Source organism: Moschus berezovskii, chromosome 9, assembly GCF_049115385.1.
Source record: "Moschus berezovskii isolate FMDL1 chromosome 9, NW_MosBer_1.0, whole genome shotgun sequence".
Classification (NCBI taxonomy): domain Eukaryota; kingdom Metazoa; phylum Chordata; class Mammalia; order Artiodactyla; family Moschidae; genus Moschus; species Moschus berezovskii.
In genome coordinates, this window is record NC_142468.1 from 3,230,176 (window position 1) to 3,257,402 (window position 27,227).

The window sequence follows — 27,227 nt, forward strand, 5'->3', positions numbered from 1 at the left end:
TTCATTTCCACTAAGCAAAATGAGGCAGAGAGATCTTACTCAGAATACATTTTTCTCCCTGAAGGAGGCTGCAACGAATGTTGACACACTGCCCTGGGAAGAGAGAATAAGGATATCTGAACAAAGCAACGACCGGCAACAGTAGCGCATCAGTAATAAACAGGTTTCGGAATTTCAAAGCACTTGTTACATTCATTATCTTTATCTAACCTTCAGGATAACCCTGTCAAGTATACTGGGAAGATATTACTGTTCTCACTAAACAAATCACCAAGGGGCAGAAAGGCTAAGTAACCTGCTAAGGTCATGTGTTAGTAAGTAGCAAAGACAGATTTTTTAAACTAGTCTTCTAATTACAAACTCATAATAACCCTTTTTAAAATTGTACTATGAAACTTATCGTGTAAAAAGGATAATCAATTTGAAAAAGGTTAAAATATAAATGATGTTGGAAACATTTGGAAACATATTTTCCTATGGAAAAAAACTGTAAGCTGGCCATTATGATAAATTCTGTTATTACTCAGTTATACCATCACTAGTTAATTCCAAGCTTTCTATTCACAGGTATATTCAATTACAGTATTTTACTTCTTTTAAAGAAAGCTAAGCACCAAAGAATTGATGCTTTTGAACTGTGGTGTTGGAAAAGACTCTTGAGAATCCCTTGGACTGCAAGGAGAGCCAACCAGTCCATCCCAAAGGAGATCAGTCCTCAATATTTATTGGAAGGACTGATGCTGAAGCTGAAACTTCAATACTTTGGCCACCTGATGCAAAGAACTGACTCATTGGAAAAGACCCTGATGCTGGGAAAGACTGAAGGCAGGAGGAGAACGGGATGACGGAGGATGAGATGGCTGGATGGCATCACCGACTCAATGGAGATGGGTCTGAGTAAACTCCGGGAGTTGGTGATGGACAGGGAAGCCCGGCGTGCTGCAGTCCATGTGGTTGCAAAGAGGCGGACATGACTGAGTGACTCAACTGACTAGGAAAGATGACTATCGCTTTCTTGAGGTCATTCTTTATATTCACTGCAGACTGGCTCAACTGATGAGAGCTAAAGCATCAGGAATATCTAGACCGAGCTCAAAGCCTTGACAGGTGAGCTCTCCCCAAGGGAAGGTCCAAGGGAAGACCTGGGCCCTGAGGGACTGCATGTGCTTGCTTCCAGTGTGCTATAGGATGTCTCTGATTCTTTTCTCTTAAACCATTTACTTTTTATTTGTTTATTATCTTCCTAGTTTCTGGCTTGTCTCTAGCTACCAAGAGTGAGTGCTACCCCAGCTGCAGTGCGCAGGCCTCTCCTGCTGCGGAGCGTGGGTCTGGGCCTGCGGGCTTCAGGAGCTGTGGCTCCCGGCTCCAGAGCCGGTTGTTCCACACGGGCTTAGCTGCTCCCTGGCAGTGGGGTCCTCCCGGACCGGGGATGGAACCCACGTCCCCTGCATTGGCAGGCAGATTCTTCTGCTCCATGAGGGAAGCCTCTAGGAGGTCCCATTCTTGATCTCTGAGTCCTGTTTCCCCTTCTACCACCTTCATCTCACATCCAAACTCTGACACTGGAAATGCAGTTGACAGTTAAAGCTATCAGAGGCATTTTTTAGGTTCTATATTACTTACAACCTATCATTTTTATTTATGGGCAGTGTTCCATAATTGTTAAACACGATGAATCATTTGAAAAAATAGTGACTCCTCCACAAAGCATATGATGAGTGTTCAAATCACAAATGATGAGTCAAGTGGTAAGGTCCTCCCCTCCAGTACTATCCATGCCACGTAAACTGGTGAACACCATCGCTGCAGGATCTGTCTTGGGGAAAATTCTTTCTCGGATGAATAGTGATGGCAAATAGTACAAGCCAGGATCCCCTTTCCCTTTAGTGAGTAATTAGCAAAATGAATCCATCTAAACTTTTATAGTGACTACCTACTTTGTAATATTTCCTTAGTAAAACTGAATTGCATAATATCAAACTAGACTGGTGTGCGTGTAGATGAACCAGGAAAAGTGGTTAGATATAAACAGTTGAAATACCTTGACGAGGAACACTGGAGGGCACCATCTTTAATCTCGTCCCACGGTAACTCGTGCCCTTGTAAAGGTAAAGGGGTTATTCTTCCTTTGGTACCATATGACACACAACTAGATGTCTGGAGATGCAATGAGAAGAATAAATCTTTATTTTGCTTCAAACATACATTATGAAAGAAGAGCTAAAGCAAAACATCAAATTTCCGAAAATATTTGATGAAAGAGAGTAGAGATATCCAGCAGAAAAAAGTGACTGATGCCTTTAGGACAAAGGGTATTTTAGAATTCACTTTTCATACAATCAAGACTTTTTTCTTAAATTTATTTAAAGATAAAACAATTTCTTATACTTTAATGAGGAACATTTTAAATGGTATTAAACACCATCCATATATATAAAGAGAAAATGAAGTAAATCTGCAAGTGTTAAGTTACCTTGAGAGTAGATGAAACTCAAAATAGCCCATCTATTTCAAAGGTTATCCAACATGTAAAAGCAGTGGCAGCTCTGGCACTCTGAACAATATTAACAAACTTCTACTTTTCTGGAACCCTGACTAGGGGCCACATACTGTGCCAAGCATTTAATTACCAGATTCAACCTTTATAATGCTAATTTATGTGTAGTGCTTGACAGCGTTAAAAGAGTTTTTTAATGTTGGTCTATCTACTGCAGCTAATACTCAAGTAGATACTGGTGGCACTGATTACAGAGTATGGGAACGTGCCATTTTCTTACAGGGTTACAGATAAACCTTTGGAGTACAATGTCATAAAAATGAACTTCTGCTTTAGTCTATTTAGTTATCTATGGAGGTAACCCTCTTCCTGTATCTCAAGCTAGCCATAGCCATCATTTATTGAGTCCAGGTCAGACTAGGTATTTTACCTACAACACGTATTCCTTCCAATGATCCTGAACATTAAAAGTACAATTTTCTAGATGTGGTAACTCAGCTCTCAGAGGAACTGATCTGTCCTTGGGCCTTAAGTGGCAGAACCCTATGTCACACAGCTATTAGTGGCTGAGATGCAAACCCACAATCCTCTACCCACTTTCAGAAGGAAGGAGAAAAGCTGAGGGTGTTTAAATTTTATTCTGAGTCTAAATTTTACCCCTGAGTCTGCTTGAGATTTTAATAGACAAAGCATTTTCCCAAACAGTAACTTGAAAATTAGGATATAAGTGTATGATTAACAAGTGCATGATTAATAAAAAGTCTATCTCAAAGTCAGACTTAAAGCTGTAACAGTTTAAAAGAAATGATCGCTAAATATTCAAAATACAAACACTAAAAAAGATTTTTATGATCTAGAAAAAAGAGCAAGCACAGGAGAATAATATTCATCTATTTTTATATATTATCAGTGGCGATTCTTGAAAAAGAAAGAAAACAGGCATAGAAACTAAACTTTTGCACAATTTTTTCTGGCTCCTTTAGTGATTTGAGTCTGCATCTTTGAAAAGAATTTAAGTTATTAAAAAAAAAAGAACTTAAGACATTTTATTCATCCATCCATTCAGCCAGCCAACCAACCAACCATCGAGAAAACACACTAACAAAAACGCCTTCCCAGACTGGGCAGGCTCCGTCTGGCCACTCATGGAGAGCTATGACCATATGTAAATAGGCAATACTTCTGTATACTGGTTATATCACATGCGAAAAATGTCACCAAGAGATTATTCTTCATAGTCCAAACAGCTACACATATTCAATTAAGGCAGCTATAATTCTAATATGGAACACAAAGAGGTCTCATTTTTATTACCTGCCTTATGTTCATTTCTGAATCTGTGGCGTTCTTGATCTCAACTGTCTCAAAATCAGATTTAAAGCTGTAATAGGTTTTAAAAGAAATTATTGTTAAACCTTCAAGACACAAACACTGTGAAAACAAGCTTTACTATCTAGGGAAAAAAATAACTTCAAACACGAGAGAGATTTCTAATGATGCAACCGGGAAATAGATATGGTTTGGATCACATACGCCTCTTGTTCCTTTTTCAAATAGCAGCTAGATTTCAGTTGGATAGAATGGGGCTAGGGAAATGGAAACTATTATCTTGAAAAAGCTGTCAAAAACATAATCATAAAAGTATGTTATTGGGTTGGCCAAAAAGTTCGTCCAGGTTTTTCTGTAAGACGGTATGGAAAACTTGAATGACACTTCTGGCCAACCCAATATAGTAGGTTGGTGCAAAAGTAATTTCAGTTTGTGCACTGCTGCCATTTGCCATCTGATGCTGGAACACATTATTCAATAAATGAGGCCACACTACACATCCTTTTCGTGCACACACCTTGCTTCGTGTTTTCTCGCCTGTGACTGTTACTTGCTGTTGATTTTATACGTACACTATGGAAATGATGTTGGACAAAAAAGCAAACTGGAGTGATTTTCTTATTCAAGTGCAAACTGGGCTGTAAAGCAGTGGAGACAGCTCACAACATCAACAACGCACTTGGCCCAGGGACTGGTAGAGCATGTAAAGTGCAGTGGTGGTTCAGGAAGTTCTGCAAAGGAGACAGAGCCTTGAGGATGAGGCGCGTAGTGGTGGCCATCGGAGGTTGACAATGACCAACTGGGAGCCCTCATCGAAGCTGATCCTCTTACCACTACTCGAGGAGTTGCCAAAGAACTCAGTGTTGACCGTTCTATGGTTGTTCAGCATTTGAAGCAAATTAGAAAGGTTTGAAAAAGCTTGATAAATGGGTGCCTCGTGAACTGACTGCAAATCAAAAACATCATTTTGACAGGCTGTCTTCTCTTATTCTACACAACAGTGAGCCATTTCTCAATCAGACTGTGACATACAACGAAAAGTGGGTTTTATATAACACCAGCGATGACCAGCACAGTGGTTGGACAGAGAAGAAGCTCCAAAGCATTTCCCAAAGCCAAATTTGCACCAAACATACATCATGGTCACCGTCTGGTGGTCTGCTGCCGCTCTGATCCACTACAGCTTTCTGAGTCCCGGTGAAAACACTGCATCTAAGAAGTGTGCTCAGCAAGTCAACGAGCTGCATGAAGACCGCAGCGCCTGCAGTTCTTCGTGACAACACCCACGTGCACATTGCACAACCAACACTTCAAAAGTTGAACGATCGGGCTACAAAGTTCTGCCTGAGTTGCCATGTTCACCTGACCTCTCACCAACTGACTACCACCTCTTCAAGCAACCCGATAACTTTTCGCAAGGAAAAATCTTCCACAGCCAGCAGGAGGCAGAAAATGTGTTCCAAGAGGTCAATGAATCCTGAGGCACGGATTTTTAGGCTATAGTAATAAACAAACTGATTTCTCATTGGCAAAAATGTGTTGACTGTAGTGGTTTCTATTTTGATCAATAAAGATGTGTGTGAGCCGAGTTATAATGATTTAAAATTCAAGGTCTGAAACCGCAATTACTTTGGCAGCAACCTAATATTCGCTTTCATCATCTCTTCACTTGAAGATCCCACCATTAGATTTAATTTCTTAATTCTTTAAATGTATACAGACTGATCTTACTATACTTCTTATATTTACTCAGAGAAACACATACTAGTCATAAGTTGTTTTTTACTTTTAAAAATAATTAAAACCTAGTACCAAATAAGTATTCATTTATAAAACACTAGGAAAAACAATCACAAATCTGTTGACACTCAATACTTATCAAGATTTGCTTCTTTCTTTCATCATTTGGCAACCTTTAATGAATAATCATTGTGTGCCAGGTACTACTGTATATGAAAATAGTATTGAGGCAGATTATCTTTAATTTCCAGAAATGATCCCAATTGTCTACATGACACCTGAGGACTTGCTGCCGAGTGTGCAGGGGAAGGGAGCACAGGGGCAGAGAGACAACTGCGCTTTCTCCCCGCACGGGGTCCACTGTCTTGCCATTTCTAACAGGAGTCAATGATCATATTTAAACACATGCTGTTTGATGACATATTTTAAGGATTCTCTGGAAGTATATTTAAAAACACACAAAAGTTCTATTACGTCTGAAAGAATAAATTAAAATACATAACATTCATGTTTATACAGAGCTTGACAAGTTTAATAGCTATTTATCTTTTTTAACAATTACTCTGATTGTTCTAAAGATTCCTGCAGAAGGAAAAGTTACCTTAATCTCACTGCGATCAAAAGGACATGACCAGACGTGGAACCTGGCACCACAGGTGCACGGGAAAACGTAAGGAGTACTATTTAATTTCTACCGCATCTTAAAGGATCTACTGTAAGTTACTGTGTGATACCTGCTTAATTCAGTCTGAGTTTCAGCTTCTATCCGCCGATCTGTAAAATTCTTTTTTCTTTTGGCAGGTGTATAATATCGATACTGTGACAGGAAAGATTTGGCTTCTGTTTTTAAAGTGCGTGGGGTGAATGGCAAATGTCTGTTAGAAAAGTGTTCAGAATGTTTGTCCAAAAGGTCCCCACTGGGTGCTTTTGAAATAACTAACTGAAACTTCTGGGAACTGGGGAATGTGCCCCTGGGCCCTCTGCCGTAGGAGGTTCCAGAGGATGGTTTCTTGGACCCAGAGGCAGTGTAATCCATACTGGACATGGAGCAGCTGGAGTTCTTCTCAGTACAATTCATGAAGACTTTCTGAGACTTAGGTAGACTTAGTCTCTCGGAAGAAGTTTCTGGTGACCGTGTAAAAGATGGAAATTCATTCACTTCTTCGATTAATAAACCGTTTTCATCCTGTGGTTCTCCTGAAGGCTAAGAACATTTGGTTTAACAGTGATCAATCACACTTACAAATCCACAGGGCTACGTCCTGCAAATATAACATCTATGTTCCTAAAAATTCGTCTATGAAGTTGTATTCATTTTTTAATTATTTGTATATAAAAAGATCATTCTAAACCCCAGTGACAGCAATCATTCTTCTTTCTGAAACTAAAAAGCGATCAATAAGACATACCGATATTTGTGGTCTTGAACTCGTGTCCTGAGGTGGTGGTCGTTCAGTCACTAAGTCGTGTCCGACTCTGACCCCAAGGACTGCAGCACGCCTGGCTCCCCTGTCCTTCACTCAAACTCATGTCCATCGGGTTGATCCAACCGTCTCAGCCCCTGCTGCCCTCTCCTCAGTTTTGTCTGAGTTTCTAAACCAACGCTGAGCACTGGCCCTCTCAGCCACAGCTGGCGGCAGCGTCTGACCCGCCCTGCCTTGTCACGGCCATCTTCAGTGCCAGCAGCTCCTCTGTGGCTTAAACACTCTGAAGGAATGAAAAGGCACTTCTCACAATGGATGGAGCTCTGGTTCAGGTAATTGATATTTTAAACACAATTAAGAAAGATTTATGCCAGAAAAAGTTCATACATGTTTCTTTCTCAACTTCCCATGAGGGGGGAAAGCTTTGAAAGAGAAGGCACTTTGGCCTGCTTTATTTCTTTCTGGTTTAACTTAACAAAAATTTTTTTAATTGAAGTAGAGCTGACTCACAATGTTGTGTTAATTTCTGATGTACAGCAAGCGACTCGGCTATATACACATACTTTTTTATATTATCTTCTATGATGGTTTATCAGAGGATAGTGAGCATAGCTCCCTCCTCCGATACAGCAGACCCTTTTGTTTATTCCTTCTGTATGGAACAGTCCCCATCTGCTCACCCCAAAGTCCGAGCCCACCCCTCCCCGCCTGCCCTCTGCCTCGGGAGCCACACGGCTGCTCTCTTGGTGAGTCTCGTTTCTGTGTCGTAGACAGGTTCATTGGTGCCATAGTTTAGATTCCACACCTAAGTGATATTGTGGTATTTCAAATCCTAAAGAAGATGCTGTGAAAGTGTTGCACTCAATATGCCAGCAAATTTGGAAAACTCAGCAGTGGCCACAGGACTGGAAAAGGTCAGCATTCATTCTAATCCCAAAGAAAGGCAATGCCAAAGAATGCTCGAACTACCGCACAATTGCACTCATCTCACATTCTAGCAAAGTAATGCTCAAAATTCTCCAAGCCAGGCTTCAACAGTATGTGAATCAAGAACTTCCAGATGTTCAAGCTGGATTTAGAAAAGGCAAAGGAACCAGAGATCAAATTGCCAACATCTGCTGGATGATAGAAAAAGCAACAGAGTTCCAGAAAAGCATCTACTTCTGCTTCACTGACTATGCCAAAGCCTTTGTGTGGATCACAGCAGACTGTGGGAAATTCTTAAAGAGACAGGAATACCAGATCACCTGACCTGCCTACTGAGAAGTCTGTATGCAGGTCAAGAAGCAACAGTTAGAACTGGACATGGAACAACAGGCTGGTTCAAAAAGGGAAAGGAGTACGTCAAGGCTGTATATTGTCACCCTGCTTATTTAGCTTATATGCAGAGTACATCATGAGAAATGCCAGGCTGGGCTGGATGAAGCACAAGCTGGAATCAAGACTGCCGGGAGAAATATCAATAACCTCAGATATGCAGATGACACCACCCTTATGGCAGAAAGTAAAGAGGAACTAAAGAGCCTAAAGAAGAACTAAAGAACTAAAGAAAGAGGAGAGTGAAGAAGTTGGCTTAAACACTCAACAACTAAGATCATGGCATCCGGCCCCATCACTTCATGGCAAATAGATGGGAAAACAATGGAAACAGTGAGCGACTTTCTTTTCTTGGGCTCCAAAGTCACCGCAGATGGTGAGTGCAGCCGTGAAATTAAAAAACGCCTGTTCCTTGGAAGAAAAGCTGTGACCAACCTAGACAGCATATTAAAAAGCAGAGACATTACTTTGCCAACAAAGGTCTGTCTAATCAAAGCTATGGTTTTTCCCGTGGTCATGTACGGATGTGAGAGTTGGACTGTGAAGAAAGCTGATCGCTGAAGAATTGATGCTGTTGAACTGTGGTGTTGGAGAAGACTCTTGAAAGCCCACTGGACTGCACAGTGATCCAACCAGTCCATACTAAAGGAGATCAGTCCTGGGTGTTCACTGGAAGGACTGATGCTGAAGCTGAAACTCCAATCCTCTGGCCACCTGATGCAAAGAACTGACTCAGTGGAAAAGACCCCGCTGCTGGGAAAGATTGAAGGCAGGAGGTGAAGGGGACGACAGAGGATGAGACGGTTAGATGGCATCACGGACTCGATGGACATGAGTTCGAGCAAGCTCCAGGAGTTAGTGATGCACAGGGAAGCCTGGCATGCTACAGTCCATGGGGTCGCAGAGAGTTGGACAAGACTGAGCGACTGAACTGAACTGAAGGAATTTGTCTTTCTCTCACTGCATCTTTGTTGCTGAGAATGGCATTATTTTATTTTTTATGGCTCAATAGTACTACATTGTATATATGTATGCTTTAACTCTGGAAGAACTATTTTTACTGTGGATTCCTAAGGCTTAAGAGTATTGGTAATATTTTATTCTTTTACAGACAAGATGCCCAAGAAATCTTGTCTATAATTCCAGACTTTATGGACACCTGTGTACCCTTAACAGAACTCTGAGACACTTCATTAAATGGTGCAGGGGAAATTACGTGGAAGTTAAACTGAGGTGAAAAAGGCTAGGATTCAGCCAGTTGTATCTGTCCGACAAGCTCATGAGGAAGAAAATAAGAGGAAGATCCGCTGAATGAGGAGGAGCTGAGTGGTTTCAATGCACAAGACACTGTTACTGCCCGTGAGCAGAAGATGAGTAGTAACTTCCATCACTTCACTACTAGGTATGGAGTACATACCACGTGCAAGGTTCTGTTCTAGTTAATTTACATATACAACTCATTTAATCACTGCATCACCTTCTGGGTGTGGCGCAATTATTCCTCTGCTTCACAGATGAAGAAACCGAGGTGCAGGGTCTCACAGCTTTGAACTCGTCCCACTGTCTCATGCTATTTTATAGACGCGTTTGAAAATTATTCACTTTTTATACCTCCAGGAATCTTAAACTGATTCCAACTCCTTTCGTGGTAGTGAACAAGTCAGCTAACTCACGTATTGATCTGCCTTGTAAGCAAACTGCAGATAACTGGATATTGTGATTACAGCCTAAAATAGGGCAAATCCACCTATTTCCTTTCCAAGTGCTTTCTAACTCTATCCAAATACAAGGCAAAATGACTCAAAGCAACAAAGTGTTCTGGCATTAAACTGTGGTTACTAGGGCACTATTTAGTTAATGACTTTAATATGTTAGTTGTAAAAAGTGTTACCAAACTAGGTTCACACTGCAGCTTATATTTCAGAGGAGTCTGAATCCCTGGAAAGCAATTTCTAGTTTGATCTGAAAAGTCTTTTAGGGATATTAAATAATAATCACAGGAATTATTTATACTTGGGGAACAGTACAAACTGAGATCATAGCAGGCAGAAATGCATAAAGCATCAGACTGCCTATAAGAAAATTCTTATCAGTAATGGCTATTTAATAAACAAAATGAAACACTGAAGTCTTTAAAGATAGAAATATACTGTCATGGGCCTGAAATGGGCTGGGAAAATTGCTCTTGAATCAACTGAAGGCATGAAACTTTTCTGTATCTTTAATCTTATAATCTCTACCATGTGTCCTACCTTGTCTTTTCTTGGAAACAGTAGGACACAGTGCAAAACAACTATATCCATCTGCTTCCTTCAGATTATAAAATTCTGAGCTGTGAGTATCAGAAAGCTTGGATGTAATTTTCACAGAAAATGTGTAACACGCTGGTAAATTCACAGAAATTAAAATAGCAAATCACTGTAAAACGTTCTAAACTCAGAAAAGGACTCATCAATTCTGTGTCAATGGGAAAAAATTCTGGGGATAATCTGACCACTGTCACTTTCCAGTTTAGTGCAATTTGTTATAAACTGTTTCTGTGAATTTATATAAAGTGATAATCAATGAAAGTTTACAGAAACACGTTTTTATGTCAAGAATACCTATTCAATTTTATAATCACAGAACAACAGAGTATTAAATCTTTTTCAGGGATAATGTCAGAAACAACAGTATACAGACATTTTCCAACTGTTGGGTTTTAAAACAGTTAAGGAACCAATTCAAGTGAGGAACAGGATGGGTACAATTTACTTAAAATTTGATTACACTTGTTTTGCAAAAAGCTTCAAACTGTATAAGACAAACCAACAGCTTCTCATTTTTGTTGTTTTATAGTGCTTTTAAAAGGCGTTTATTTAAGAACATACTCACATTCATATATTCAACTAACCTTCATAGCACACAGTGCGTGCTACACCAATGTTGTGAGTGAGTGGAGAAGATCTGTGTGTAGGGCAGGGTGCAGACACAAGTGTCTGGGTTGACAGCATGTGCGTCAAAGTGTGAGAGAGAAAAAGTAGCCCATATTAAGAGTGTGCAAAATTAAAGAAAAGGTTTTTGATCACTTGATCTCATGTATATAAACAGCTAGTATGTCCATAGGCTAAAATTACCACTTTCTTTTTAATTGTAGCAAACTTTTCAGTAAATGCAGATTATAATCACAGGCATCTATTACCCATAAAACCCATCCAATTATCAAAATATTATGCCTCAAATGATAATTTTAATTTAAATGTACCTAAATATTTAAATTAATCACTGGAAAAGACTCTGATGCTGGGAGGGATTGGGGGCAGGAGGAGAAGGGGACGACGGCGAATGAGATGGCTGGATGGCATCACCGACTCGATGGACACGAGTTTGAGTGAACTCCAGGAGTTGGTGATGGACAGGGAGGCCTGGCATGCTGTGATTCATGGCATCGCAAAGAGTCAGACACGACTGAGCAATTGAACTGAAATATTTATCAAGTTTTATAAAAATGTAAGTGAATTGCAAATTACTATGAAGTCTAAATGGAGTAAAAAATATACCTATATAAAATAATAATGAACTAACTTTTTAGAGAAAAAAAGTTACAGGGTTACAATGACTAAAGGAAAAATGAATGAAAAAGTCCTACATTTACAGACTTAATTACATATTTTGTTTTCAACAAGTCCCACTCTTACCTCAAGATATAATTATTAATTGATATTCAAAATGCTATATAACAGAAATGCATTTAAAATATCCAGTTTAAAAATACAGTCACTAAAAATGAAAATACATGCATGAGTCAAATATTGACGAACTTACTCCCAGATGGCACAGTGTACAGTAGGTTTGTGCTAAAGGAAGCAGTTCTATTTCTAGTCTTTTTTATCAGTGTAACAGCCTTGGGGGCTCTTCAACGTAGTTGCAGCTCTCCTGAGGACTCCCAAGTCTATTTTCAGCCCACACCTCTTTCTTGACACAGATACTTCTATCCAACTCTCTACTGAATGTATTAGATGCTCCAAAGGCGTCTCACATCAAGCAGGTCCAAACAAGTGAACTCATACTTTATATCATCTGCCTCCCCCAACCCCCCCAAAACCCCCGCACTCTGTCCTGTTACTCTTTCAGTGAATGATCACCATCCTCCCCGCTGCCCAAACCAGGAACCTGGGAACTCTGTAATTCCCGCCTCCTGCTTTCACCGAGTCAGTCCCCAAGTCCTGGGGATTCTGCTTCACACGCCGTGTGCTCCTTTCTGCTGCCTCATGCACCACGTCGTAATCATTTCTTCCCCACACTGCAGCGAGTGAAAGTAGCACAGTCATGTCCAACTCTCTGCAGCCTGCCAGGCTCCTCTGTCCATGGGATTCTCCAGGCAGTCTTCCTAACCCAGGGACTGAACCTGGGTTTCCTGCACTGCAGGCAGATTCTTTACTATTTGAGCCCCTAGGGAAGCCCTCCCCATACTGCAAACCGTCAGGTAATGAGTCAATACGATGACATGACTTCCCAACTAAGAGCTGGTCTCTGATTCCCTCACACGCCTCACATAAAAGGACCCAGGTTCACGACTAACCTACAAATGCTCTGACTCACTCCCCCTGCCTGCTGACATGTCACACCCTCATGTACAATGCCAAGAGCTGGAGTTAAAAAACGCCACTCGGTACCTAGGAAGGGCAGCTGTGACAGTGGCTTTTACCAACAGGTGATGTTATTGCTAGGGGACAGGAAACAAAGCCCAGGGCCTCATCCAGACAGTCTAGGAGACTATGCTTACAAATCTGGGATCCTCTCAACAGCTACACCCCAAGCAGTGACTTGCAAGGAAACTTGCCTATCTTAACACTGGCAGTGAGGGAACATTGGCCTTTGAGAATCTGAAATCATATGCTGCTTCCATACAAGACTGCAGCCTAAATCTGCATTACCCAGATGGTCCACAGAAACCGTAAACCAAGACAAATGACTTGGTTTTTCCCAACACATAAATTGCAGTGGGATAAAAAGATGAGAGGAAGAGAGAGTAAAAGAAATTTATCCATTAGTTGAAATTATCTAGATGCCAATTCTAACAAACTAAAAAGAAAGAGACAGTGGGGAAATCTGAACAGTGGATATTTGATGATATCAAGGAATTACTAATTTAAAAGCACAATAATGGTATGGTGGTCTTTCATATTCATGCAGAAATATTTATAGATAAAAAATATATATCTGGTATTTGCATCAAAATAATCTGGGAAGGAGGCAGTGAATGAGGCTACATGTGAAGTAAGTCTGGCCCTGAACTGATCATGGCTGCACTTGGGGGACAAGAACATGTGGGTTCATTATATCACTGTCTTTACAAACGCTAAAATCTTCAAAATCAAAAAGTTGAAAGAGCCATCCCATACACACAAAGATTTGCAGTTTCAGCTGAGAAATGGTAAAAACAGCTCTCACTGTTTCAACAAGACAAAAGCCGGACGCCCTGCAAATTAATAATTTTTCTTGAACTAATGAGAAATAAGGTGACAGAGCAAACAGCTAACCCGAAACCCGGAGTGAGACAGGCGCCTGCGGGGAGAGACAGGACCAGAGCAAGCACTTACCTGTGACGGGAGCTGCCGAAAGGCACACAAGCTGGTAAGAAGGTTACGCGAGACATCTTCAGCTCACTGCTAAGACTGAGTGTAGACCAGTGTAGGCACATGAAGCCTCTGAGACTTGGGGAGTCTGTACCTGCTTGCAAGCCCTTTCCTCTAGGAACCACACCAAACGCTCTCGGGGAGGAGCAGAAAGAGCCCCTTTCCCTTGCCTCTTTCACATGGCTAGGAGAGGGGAACAGCAACCACTACAGAAATTTCTCCCAGACCGGTTTTCTCTCTCTCGGTCACAGGGGGAAATTCCCTGCACTTTGCCATTAACAACTATGGCAGTGATACCCCATCACCTCCGCCACATGCCATGGGTTAGAGGCAAGTGACAGGTCCTGCCTACACGCAAGAGGAGGGGATTAGTTAAAGGCAGGCATCACAGTGGGGCTCAGAAGTCTGCCTGCTACCATGGGTCAAACAGAAAGGATACAACACAGTTAAGAAGGAAGGAAGTAATAAAAATATACGAAACGCTTCACTTTAAAGAACAAAAATTATCATTGAATAATCTGACCCACCTAAGCTACTAGGATTAAAAAATGGAGAAAGATATACCAAAGGAATACCAATGAAATGAAGGCTAGTTTAACCATATTACTATCAGAAAACACTTCAATATTAACATTAAAAGCATCAAGGTAAAGAAATTCAAAGCACAGTGACAACAGGTCTGATTCACCAAGAAAATATATCATCTCCAAGTCTCTCTGCGGGCTCCCCTGGTGGCTCAGTGGTACAGATCCTGCCTGCCAATGCAGAAGATGTGGGTCTGATCCCTGGGTTGGGAAGATCCCCTGGGTAAGGAAATGGCAACCTGCTCTAGTATTCTTGCCTGGGAAATCCTAAGAAGAGAATGAGCCTGCTGGGCTACAGTCCATGGTGTTGCAAGAGAGTCCAATATGACTTAGCAACTAAACAAGAACAAGTCTGTCTGTATGTAATTATACAGATTGAAAATATATAAAACAAAAATTGCTAGTGTTAATTTTTTGAGAAATACCTAAATACATAATCATGACAGACTAATCAGACAAAAATATCAATAGGATTTGAACATCTAAAGTATATAAAACTTAATCTAATGAATACACTACATATTAAACACCACACAGAGCTATAAAACATTTTCTTTTCGAACACGTAATGATAGTGCATTAAAAAAATTGCCCACCTACTGGGACATAAAACAAGTCTCAACAGATTCCAAGAAATGAGTATCAAAAAGATGTTGCCTGATCAAAATACAATTAGGCTAGCAATCTGTAGCAAAGAGAAAACCAGGAGAAAAAACAGACATAGAGATTAAGGAACCCTTCTAAAAGACAATGAGTTAAAGAAAAAATTATAATGGAAACTATAAAATACTTTGAATTAAACTGCAATAAAAATACCACATATCAAAACTTGAGGAATGCAGCTAAAGTAGTACTTGGAGAAAAATACCTAGCCTTAAAATGTTCATACTACAAAAGAAGTGAGGCTGAAAATAAGCTAAACAAATGCAGAAAAAATACTGCAACATAAACTCAATGAAAGCCAAAAGAGGAGGATAAAGATAAATATAAACATTACTGAACTAGAAAGCAAATTATCAAGGGATCAACAGAGTAAAAAATATGCCCTTAAAAAGGTTAATAATACTGACAAATCTCTGGTGAGAATAATAAAGAAAAGAAGAAAGAAGGCAAAAATAAGCAATATTAAGATAACAAGAAGAAATAATACATATTCAAGAGAGATTATGATATGATTTAAGAGATTATGAGCAAGTCTATGGCAAGAATTTGAAAATTTAGATGAAATGGACAACTTTCTACATATGTACAAATTATGAAAGTAGTTCTATAATGACTTCAAAAATTGAATCAGTCAAAAATCTCACAAAGAAAACTCTAGGCCCAGATAATTTTAATGTTAAAATCCATCAAATTCAAGGAACAAATAATTACAAACTTACATAAACTACTCTAGAGCGTGGAGAAAGAGGAAGTAACATCCAGCTTATTTTAGGAGGCTAGCAAAACCTGACATAGTAGAAAAAGGGAAAATGACAGGTCAACATCAATAATGGACAAGATGCTAAAATCCTAAACAACATGCTAGCAACTGTATTTAGTAATGTGTAAAAAAAGGTAGTATATCATGACAAAGCTATATTTATACTAGGGATGCAAAATTGATTTAACATTAGAAACTCAATTTTAATTCACTATATTTGAAATAGATTAAAAAGAAAAACCGTACCATCATTTCAAAAAATGCAGAAAAGCATCTGATAAAATTAACATATATTCATGAGAAAAGAAAAAAATTCTCTAAGCAATGAGGAATTGAAAAGAGCTTCCTTAATCAGATGATAAAGTGAAGTGAAGTGAAGTCGCTCAGTCATGTCTGACTCTTTGCGACCCCATGTACTGGTGCCTACCAGGCTACTAAGTCCATGGAATTTTCCAGGCAAGAATACTGGAGTGGGTTGCCATTTCTTTCTCCAGGGGATCTTCCCTACCCAGGGATCGAACCCGGGTCTCCCGCATTGTAGTCAGACGCTTTACCGTCTTGAGCTACCAGGGAAGCTACAATCAGATGATAAAGGGTATCACAAAAAACCTAAAGCAGTGGTCAGCAAACTATACCCGCTACAGATCAAATCCGGCCCACCGTCTTTTTCTGATAATAACGGTTTACTGGACAAAGCAAGATCCATTCATTCAAGTACTGTCTATGCTGCTTTCCAGTGGCGCAGCAGTGGCAACAGAGACTGTGTGACCTGGAAAGCCTAAAATATTTACTATTTGACTGTTTACAGGAAAGGTTACCAGTTCTGACCTATAGCAAACGTTATAAAAAACTCAGGTTGCACCATCAATGAAGTATCTTAGGAAAACGTAAAAATACTATCATACCTTTTGCAGAGTGTTAAGTAATGATTTGGAATGACTTTTAGAATGCACTGTAGTCTTAGTAAATTTCAACTCCCTTCCACACCTTGCTAATTCCTTTTTGAGTTTCTCTCTTCGTTGTTGGTCTGCATCTGAGGGGAAAAAATTCTTTTGAAATACAGAGTAAAACAGAAAAAATAATTTTTTGACGACTGAAGACTAAGAAAGAGTACTTTTTTCCTTGCTAAGAATGTTTACACTGCTGATATATAAATAAAAATCCACACGGTTTTCTGAAACTTCAAATGGACTAACTATTTAAAGAGCACAAACAAGATAAGACAAACCGATTAAGCCCCAGGGCTCAAGGGAACAAATGCTAGCAGACAGAAGGTTAGAAAGGCAGAGTTTGAATTAATTCACATACTCCCCTACAAATGAATGTTATTGTCAATACCATCATATGCTATAAAAATTTAAGTTTTATGTGACAAAAAATGATGTTAAATTTTAAAATATTTTTAATTAGGATAACCGACTTCCATTTTTCTTAACTGCTATTCATTTGAAAATACAAACCAAAAAAGTGGTTTCACATTTTAGTGAGCTTTAAGTCAGGTATTGAGTCATTTTCAAAGACTGAAAACAGCAAAATGAAAGCCAGTCCAGTTTCAGAGTTAAAAAGAAGGTGCGGGGCTTTCTTGGCGGCACTGTGGATAACGATCGGCCTGCCGGTACAGGGGCGTAGGTTCGAGCACTGGTCCAGGAGGATTCCATCACAGAACAGCTAAGCCTGTGCCTCACAGCTACTTAGCCTGTGCTCTAGAGCGAGCTGTAACTACTGAGCCACACCTAGCCCACAGGCCTAGAGCCTGGGCTCTACAGCAAGAGAAGCCTGCACTCAGCAATGAAGAGCAGCCTCTGTTGGATGCAACTACAGAAAGTCTGCACAAAGCAATGAGGGCCCAGTGCAGCCAAAATTAAAAAATTTAAAGAGGTAGTGTTCTTGCCTGGAGAATCCCAGGGATGGGGGAGCCTGCTGGGCTTCCGTCTATGGGGTCACACAGAGTCGGACACAACTGAAGTGACTTAGCAGCAGCAGCAGCCATAAATTAAATGACTTGTATTTTTATGTAAAATTTTAAATTTAACATATGCTTTCTAATTGGAATGTATCTCAACTTGATGGACAAGATAATTTCAAGTTCCAAATCACCCTGTTTTGGGGGGAAAATGGGACAAAACATTTGAAAAGACCTTTACTGAAGATACATTTACTGCAAATGGCCAATAAGCATATAAAAATGTTCTACATCGTTAAGCATGAGGAAAATGCAAATTAAAATCACGAGATACCGCTTCACACTCATTAAAATGGCTATTAATCAAAAAAGGAGTCAATAATGTGTTAGCAAGGATATGCAGTAACTGAAATCCTACTATGTCGGAGGCAAGAATGTAAAATGGTATGGTCACTTCAGAAAACAGTTTGGGAGTCTCTTAAAAAGTTACATGTAATTTTATGAGATGACCGAGCAATTCCATTCTGGGGTATATACTCAAGAGAAATGAAACTACATTCACACAAAAGACTTGTACATTAATGTTCACAGAAGCACTATTCATCATGGTCAAAAACCAAACAGCAAAAGTATCAATCGACTGACAAACAGATGTACAGGGAAAGAAAACAGACTAACAGCTTTCAAGGCTAGGAGTGGGATGAGGAAGCAGTTGCAAAGCTACCATTTTGGGGATCTTGTTAAGATGATGAAAATATTCTAAAACTGGTTTGTAGTGATGACTGCACACTTTTGTAAACTTAGTAAAAATCCATAAATTCTATGGTATGAAAAATATTTGTCAATAAAACTGCTATAAAAGGTAAAGCCTTTCTTGGAACTTCCCTGGTGGTCCAATGGTTAAGGATCTGCAGACGACATGGGTTCAGTCTTCAGCCCAGGAAGATTCCACACGCAGTGGGGCAATTCAGCCCGTGTGCCACGACCGAGCCCACGTCCAGAGCCTGCATTCCACAGCAAGGGAAAGCACAGCAAAGGGGGAGCCCGAGCACCCAGACAAGAGCAGCCCCTGCGCACCGCACCTGGAGAAAGCCCACACACCCCAAAAACTAAAAACATAAAAAGGAAAGCCTTTCTAATGGATCAGAATACGGAATTACTTAAACAATTCAACAAAGTACAGAGATATCCTAGTTCAGACAATGACTGAAATTATCAATTCAGTTGTCTGCTTTGATAGAAGACTATAAAAACAGAGATGACTCAAGACTGGAGACTTACTTCTTTTTGAAAATATGTCTATAAAGCCTATTTCTAAGTAAGTTTGTATTGATTAGAATGCACATCAGCTATGTTACACACAAAGTAATGATTATTAACTATACTTCAATATGGTGATGATAATCTTTGTGGTTCTTCTAGACATCATAATTTTTTTTCATTTACATGATCATAAAGAAAAACTCCTGTCTCAACTGACTGAAGGCAGAAAGTATCATGGGATAAATAAGCACTCAGTTCAGTTCAGTCGCTCAGTCGTGTCCGACTCTGCGACCCCATGAATCACAGCACGCCAGGCCTCCCTGTCCATCACCAACTCCCGGAGTTCACCCAACCTCATGTCCATCGAGTCGGTGATGCCATCCAGCCATCTCATCCTCTGTTGTCCCCTTCTCCTCCCACCCCCAATCCCTCCCAGCATCAGAGTCTTTTCCAGTGAGTCAACTCGTCGCATGAGGTGGCCAAAGTATTGGAGATTCAGCCTTAGCATCAGTCCTTCCAGTGAACACCCAGGATTGATCTCCTTTAGAATGGACTGGTTGGATCTCCTTGCAGTCCAAGGGACTCTCAAGAGTCTTCTCCAACACCACAGTTCAAAAGCATCCATTCTTTGGTGCTCAGCTTTCTTCACAGTCCAACTCTCACACCCATACATGACCACTGGAAAAACCATAGCCTTGACTAGACGGACCTTGGTTGGCTAAGTAATGTCTCTGCTTTTTAATATACTATCTAGGTTGGTCATAACGTTCCTTCCAAGGAGTAAGCATCTTTTAATTTCATGGCTGCAATCACCATCTGCAGTGATTTTGGAGCCCAAAAAAATAAAGTCTGACTGTTTCCACTGTTTCTCCATCGATTTCCCATGGAGTGATGGGACCAGATGCCATGATCTTAGTTTTTTGAATGTTGACCTTTAAGCCAACTTTTTCACTCTCCTCTTTCACTTTCATCAAGAGGCTTTTTAGTTCCTCTTCGCTTTCTGCCATAAGGGTGGTATCATCTGCATATCTGAGATTACTGATATTTCTCCCGGCAATCGTGATTCCAGCGTGTGCTTCTTCCAGCCCAGTGTTTCTCACGATGTACTCTGCATAGAAGTTCAATAAGCAGGGTGACAATATACAGCCTTGACGCACTCCTTTTCCTATTTGGAACCAGTCTGTTGTTTCATGTCCAGTTCTGACTGTTGCTTCCTGACCTGCACTAACTGAGTCTAAATTCTAAAAACGAAAAATAGGAGCAACTCTGTAAGTATAACGTGTATGCTGTCAACTTCTGAATGTTTATCTCCACCCTGGAACCTCCTCCTGAGCTCCAGGCTCTGTATTCCAAGTGCCTCCTCAGCACCTCCACTTGGATCTCTAACAGGTGTTTGTTTCTAACTCACAATGGCCAAGACCGAGTCCTCAGCTCGTGCGGCTCACCCCCCGAATGCCTTCCTGTCACACTCCCGGCGCCAGTGAGCTCTAACTCTTGTCTTTTCAGCGCTGGGAGTCATCTGTGGCGCACTCCCCTTTCTCTCATGTTCTATCTACATCCGGTTCATCAGGAAATACCGTTGACAGGCATCTGAAAAGTTTCCAGAATCAAGCCGTTTCATACTCCCTCTACTTACAAGCACAATTAGTATCCTACGGACAGAGAAGCTGAGTGGGTTACAGACCATGGAGGTCACAAAAAGTTGGACAGGACTGAGTGACTGAGCATGTGCGTGCACACACACACCCTCTACTTACAAGCACTTTGATCCACGTCACCAACACTTCTCATTTGAATGACTGTTTCCCAACCAGTCATTCTGCTTTTACCATTGCCCCTTGTAGACTGTTCTCAACTTACCAGCCAGAGAAATGCTTTTAAACTGGCTGTTCCTCTCCCTCTACTCAAGCCCTTCTAATGGCTTCCAACGTCATGTAGAGTGAAAGCCCAAGGGCTTGCCCATGACCAACCCTGTGTGGTCTGCATCTCTCTGACTTACTGCAACAACCTCATCACCTGTCACTCTTTAGCTGGTTTATTTCACATCAGCTATGCAGCTCTTCTTGCTGCTGCCCTGGATACACTGATCCCAACAAACCCAGTAGAGTTTCAGTTCTGTCAAGATGAAAAGAATTCTGGAAATGGACAGTGGTTATGGCTGCACCACAAGAAGAATGCACTTAAAGTCACTGAATTGTAGACTTAAAAATGGTTAAGAAGGGAAATTTTAAGTTGTGTGTGCAGTTTACCATGCTTTTTTTAAATAGGCAGTATGTTAAAAATTACTTACATTTGATGCTGGCACTCATGCTTAGTGGAACTGAGCAGTCTACTGCAGCTGAAAGAGAAAAATCACTTGTTTTAATAGTATTCTTAATATTTAGAAATAACAATAACTATCAAAAGTCAAAATCACAAGAGGCTCCAGAACTTGAAATTCCTTGTTTTGATATGTATGCTACTTCTAGAGATGAAAAATATCCTTGATAAAAACACACTGGTTAGGATTAACCAGCTCATTGGATACTACAGAAGGAAACAGTAGTGAATTTGAAAACACAGCAATGCAAACTAATCAAAATGAAACAGTGAACACTGGAAAACGAATGCAGTGAGTATCACTGACTTCACCTACCTGTATCACTCACGTAACATAGGAACTGGAGTCCCAAAACAAGTTGAGAAAAAAAGAGCAAAATGAGAGCAGCGACATTATCTGATTTCAAGACTCACTGTAATACTACAGTGATTACGACAGTGTGGTGCTGTAACAGACATACAGATTAACAGAACTGAAGAGTAAGTTTAGATCCCCTTGCATATGGCCAATTATCTTTTAAAAAGTGCCAAGGCAGTTCCATGAGGGAAGGACAATCTCTTCAACAAATGGTACTTGGGACATTTTAGGGAAAAAAATTGATCCTTATATAACACCCCATGCAAAAACTAATTCAAAATGGATTAGAAACTTAATGTAGCAGCAAAAACTTAACCAAAATTTTAAAAACTTTAGTTCTTCAAATGATAAAATAAAAAATTTTGCAAAAGACACTGGTAAAAAACTGCTGAGATTCAAATAAGGTCTGCAGTTAACAGTATGCTGTCAGTATTAATTTTCTGGTTTCGATAACTGTAGCTATATAAAATCTTAGTATCAGAGAAAGCTAGATGAAGGGTTTCTGTGACATTCTGTACTATTTTTGCAACTTTTCTGTTAAGTCTAAAGTTATTTCATAATAAAAACTTAAAGAAAATGAATTGACAAATCACAGACTGGGTGAAAATATCTGCAAAACATGTATCTGACACAGGACTGTATTTATATAAAGAGGACTCTCACAACTTGATACTAGGAAGACAAACAACCCATTTTTTAAAAAATGGGCAAAAGATTTAAATAGATATTTCACCAAAGAAGATGCGTAGGCGGAAAATAAGAATAAGTTGCTCAACGAAAAGGGACCCCCTCATGCACTGCTGATGGGATTGTAAGCTGGTACAATCACTGTGGAAAACAGTATGGAGGCTCCTCAAAGAGTTAAAAATAGAATTACCATAGAGTCAGTAATCCCACTTCTGAGAATTTACCTGAAGGAAATTGAAACACTAATTTGAAAAGCTATATGCTGTATGTTCACTGCAGCGTTGTTTGCAATAGCCAAGACATAGAAGCAATCTAAGTATCTTTTGATAAATGAATGGAAAAACAAGGCGTGGTATATATACACAATGGAACATTCAGTTCAGTTCAGTCACTCAGTCATGTCCGACTCTACATTGCTTGGCTACAAAAAATGAAATCTTGTGTTTTGCTATAATATGAATGGATCTAGAGGGTATTATTGGAAGTGAAATAAGTTGGACAAAAAAGACAAATACAGTATGATCTCATTTATATGTGGAATCTGAAAAACAAAACAAACAAAATGAAAAGATTCAGGTACAGACAGTAAATGCTGTTGGCAAAAAAGAGGAAGCTGAGAATGTGCGGCAAAATAAAATGACAGGGATTAAAAGGTACAAGCCTCCTTTTATGAAATAAGTAAGCCACAAATAAGTAATACATGGCATAAGGGAAAGAGTCAATAACACAGTAATTAACTTTTTATGGGGACAGATGGTTAGTAGACTCACCTTGCTGATCATTTCAGAGCATAAGCAAATGTCAAATCACTATGTAGTACATCTAAAACTAACATAATATTGTATGTCAACTATACTTCAATTAAAAAAAAGGAAAAAAGAGCCGCTTAACATCATCAGGCATTAGGGAAATACAAACTAAAATGCTATGAGATACCATTACATATCCAGAGTGGCTAAAAAAGGACTGCCAATAGGAAGCGTTGGTGAGGATGTGGAATTGATGGAAACCAACAATGACAGCCACTTTGGAAAACAGTTTGGCAGTTTCTTACAAAGGTAAGCAGACACTTACCATATTACCCCGCAGTTCCACTCCTAGTAAATAAATTTACCCAGGTGAAATGGAAGCATATGGTCAAATATCCCAAATGAATGTTTACAGCAGCTTTATTCCTAATAGCCAAAAGTGAGTCAAGATAACCCAAATGTCCACCAACTGGTGAGCGTCGATAAACAAACTATGGCATATTCATTAAATGGAATACTACTTAGCGAAAAAAAGAAAGAAATACTGACCATGGATTAGTTTCAAGAGTGTTAACTAACTGAAATAAGTCAGATCCAAAATGACATATTGTATAATTCCACTCATATGAAATTCTGGAAAAGGCAAAACTATAGTGAAGAAAGGAGATCAGTGGTTGCCAGGAACTGGAGGGGACAGAGTGACTGCAAAGGACTAGGGAGAAGTTTTTGGTGAAATGATGAAATGGTCTGTACCAGGAGTCAGTGAACGTGCTCTGTAAAAGAACAGACAGTAAATTCCTCAGGCTTTGCAGGATCACAGACTCATCACAACTAGCCAACTCTGCCTTTTAGTATAAAAGCCACCACAGACAACATGTAAGAGAGTGAATGTGTTAAAAAGAACAGATTATAAATTACTGTCTAATCACAGTATTAAGATCAACATCTAATCACAAAAATATGTTAGGAATAACACAGGTAAAATGAAACAGAGACATTATATTCAAACACAGTTAATAAAATGGCATTCCAGATTTGCTAGGTGTATAGAATCTGTAGTTGGTACTTTACTACACCAAGCACAAACCCAGTGGTATATAATGTATTCATTTTTGCTACAGATTAACACAAATTAGAAGTGAAGCTGAGAAGGGTTTAAACTGGGTACAGAAAGTAACATTTGCACATGTTTACCTTTGGCTGAAAGGATTTTATTATAGTGAACAGCCATGTGATTCTTGACCAGTTGGAGGGTACTTAGTCTGAGAGAGGAGGAGTCAGTGCAAAAAGCTAAAAATTAAAACACATTTAATCATTATATATTTAAAACTAATTAAAAAATCATCATGAGATAAACAAGTTACTCATTATTAAGTACACTTTTATAAACTGCTCTGAACTTTAACCATGGAGATACTGGCACTGTATCTGTGATGCTGGGTATGTCCTAGCTGCCATCCTGAAATGGTAACTGACGAGCTACTGACTGACTACTCTGGGTTCAAACCTCCCGAAGTTTTACAAGCCTCAGAGTTTTGGGAAGAGATTGTGGAAGATAATCTACCATTACATTTACAAAACTACTTCTTATTGACAGCTCTCAATCTCATAACTAAAAATATTTAGCTGCTTGCCTGATGATAAAATAATGTTACCATGGTTAACATTTGAATATACTGGTCTAGGAAATCAAACAAATCCTACAGGTGAAGATTCTATTCTGAGATGAAAATTTCTACTTTTATACCTGAAAACAAGACCTACAAATCAGTTTACTACATTCTTTTGGTATCAGGTCAACCTTAAGACAAGTATAATCACAAAGAAATTAGATGACATTAAACTTCATGACCTCATCTAAACTGTTAAAAGAAATCTTAGAAGTAAGCATGCATATACAAGGATAAACATATAAAATATAAACATAAACACAGGCATAACTTTTAAAAATATTAAACAGTTTTTGAGAATAATACGTGCATGTAGTTTAAAAAAATTACAGCCAAAACGGCACAGACACTGAAAAGTAGTGAATTTCCTGCCCTGACCCTAACTGTTCTCTGCCAGAAGTAAACGGCTACTTCTTTAATGTATCTTAAGGAAATTCTATGCATAATAAAAGTATATGCAATAACAATAACCTTGACACTGATACTACAACTATTACTAAAACATTCATTGAATAGGTACCATGCATACATTGTTCTAAGCTCTTTACATGCAGTAACTCATTTACTCATTATCATCACCATTTAATAGATGTGAAAACTGAGGCATAGGAATGTAATTGTCTTCAAGGTCACACAGCTGATAAAGGACATAGTTTGGATGCAAACCAAAGCAACCTCATACTTATAATCACTGTTCCTATACCAGCTCTGCACACATACTGTTAAAAAAAAAATAGTAAACGACATACTGCTCTTCAGTCTGTTTTTCTATGTAAGTACCTTTTAAAACTAGTTCAAAATTCTTATTTAAAAATTATTTTTCAAAGTTTATGATGATGACTCCATGTGTATATATACTTTATTACCAAGAAATAAATGAGTAATTGAAAATGATTTTTCTTTCACATTTGGCGGATCATCATCAAAGATTTTTCATGTAAATAAGGAAAAAAAGACTTTCAATTATTTTGACCAAAAATCCAGGCTTAAAAATTTTAAGCTACAATTATAAAATACTTAAAATGTACATTAAAATTGAAAGTTCTTAAAATGTGAAAACATTAAGATGTTAGATCTTAGAGAATACAGATTTAGAGAACATCTTAGAGAATATAGATTTTCCTTTCAGAGGATATAGAAATCCCAACTGGATAAAGAGGCCAGACTGGACAAGCTGGGCCTCTTTATCCTGATACAAAATGGACTTTTCAAGTGCTCTTTTTCTCTGCCTGGCTTTCCCTCTTCAGTGCTGTGTCTTTAACCACCTGCTAATTACCATTTTAACAAGGAAGGCAAGCCTTCAGCCAGGGCAGTTTGCCAGCAACAGAAGAGCTGGGCTGGAGCTGCCACAGGGGGCAGGAGGCGACCAGGGCCACATCCAGGGCAGGATGGACTCCTATCTGGTCTCAGGAATTCTTGTGATATTTGATTCTAAGCAGCAGTATGGAGGCGCAGAAGGCAATGGCAAGCCACTCCAGTACTCTTGCCTAGAAAATCGCATGGACAGAGGAGCCTGGTGGGCTGCAGTCCATGGGGTCGCACGGAGTCGGACACAACTGAAGCGACTAAGCAGCAGCAGCAGCAGGATGGAGGAGGAGGAAACGGCAGCCCACTCCAGTACTCTTGCCTGGAGAACCCCACAGGCAGAGGAGCCTGGCGGGCTGCGGTCCGTGGGGTCGTAAAGAGCAGCACACGCCTGAGCACAGCACAGCAGCAGTATGAAGTTCAAATACTGATTAAATGCAGCATTTTTCATCATGCTACATAATTCACAAATAAAGGAGACACAACTGGTCAATCTTGTAACCATCTCTCACCATTTTAAGTGCTTCACTTACCATTGCTTTTGGTGCTCAAGTGCCCTTTAAATAGGTGTGATGGATCCAATGTGGGAAGGACAGAGGCTGCTCTGACTTTTAACAGAAAAACATGAATCGGGACAAATGAAACACAACTTTCACAAAGACACCATTGACACATAAACAATAATAAGCTCATCTTTACCAAAACTGCTTAAAATTTATTCAATCAATTCAATTACTAACCAGCAATAATGTATCACATAAAAATTCCGCTGCCACAGATAAAAGGCTTTCTCTTTTAAGAAAATAAGTTATTTTTAAAAATGTTCTGCCTTGAGACTTAAGTTTCACTGGATAAAATGATAAACACATCAATTATGTTACTTGAGCATGTACTGACTTTATTCTGTAAATCACTGATCTATTGGTTTTTAAATGATTTTGAGATACAATCAATAAGATTTGAGTTAATATATATATATTAACTATTTTAGTTAATCATAGGCTGGTCTGTCCTTAGTAATTCAGTAACTTATAAAATTAT

General features: G+C 39.4%; 1 protein-coding gene across 7 annotated transcripts in view; it reads right to left on the reverse strand.

Annotated features, from left to right (window-relative positions):
• SPATA7 (spermatogenesis associated 7) overlaps window positions 1–27,227 on the reverse strand; it is a 38,542-nt gene that overhangs the window by 5,747 nt on the left and 5,568 nt on the right. For 3 of the 7 annotated variants that reach the window (XM_055435829.2, XM_088839400.1, XM_055435834.2), the window contains 8 exons: window positions 26,720–26,794; window positions 24,406–24,501; window positions 21,389–21,436; window positions 16,838–16,965; window positions 6,301–6,770; window positions 3,812–3,878; window positions 2,042–2,157; window positions 40–93 (listed from right to left, as the gene is read on the reverse strand). In XM_055435829.2, coding sequence (XP_055291804.1) covers window positions 40–93; window positions 2,042–2,157; window positions 3,812–3,878; window positions 6,301–6,770; window positions 16,838–16,965; window positions 21,389–21,436; window positions 24,406–24,501; window positions 26,720–26,794 — 1,054 coding nt within the window. Of the gene's footprint in view, window positions 1–39; window positions 94–2,041; window positions 2,158–3,811; window positions 3,879–6,300; window positions 6,771–16,837; window positions 16,966–21,388; window positions 21,437–21,733; window positions 21,759–23,760; window positions 23,932–24,405; window positions 24,502–26,719; window positions 26,795–27,227 lie in introns of those variants that run through there. The other 4 variants (XM_088839401.1, XM_088839399.1, XM_088839403.1 and 1 more) reach the window with 4 other exon arrangements.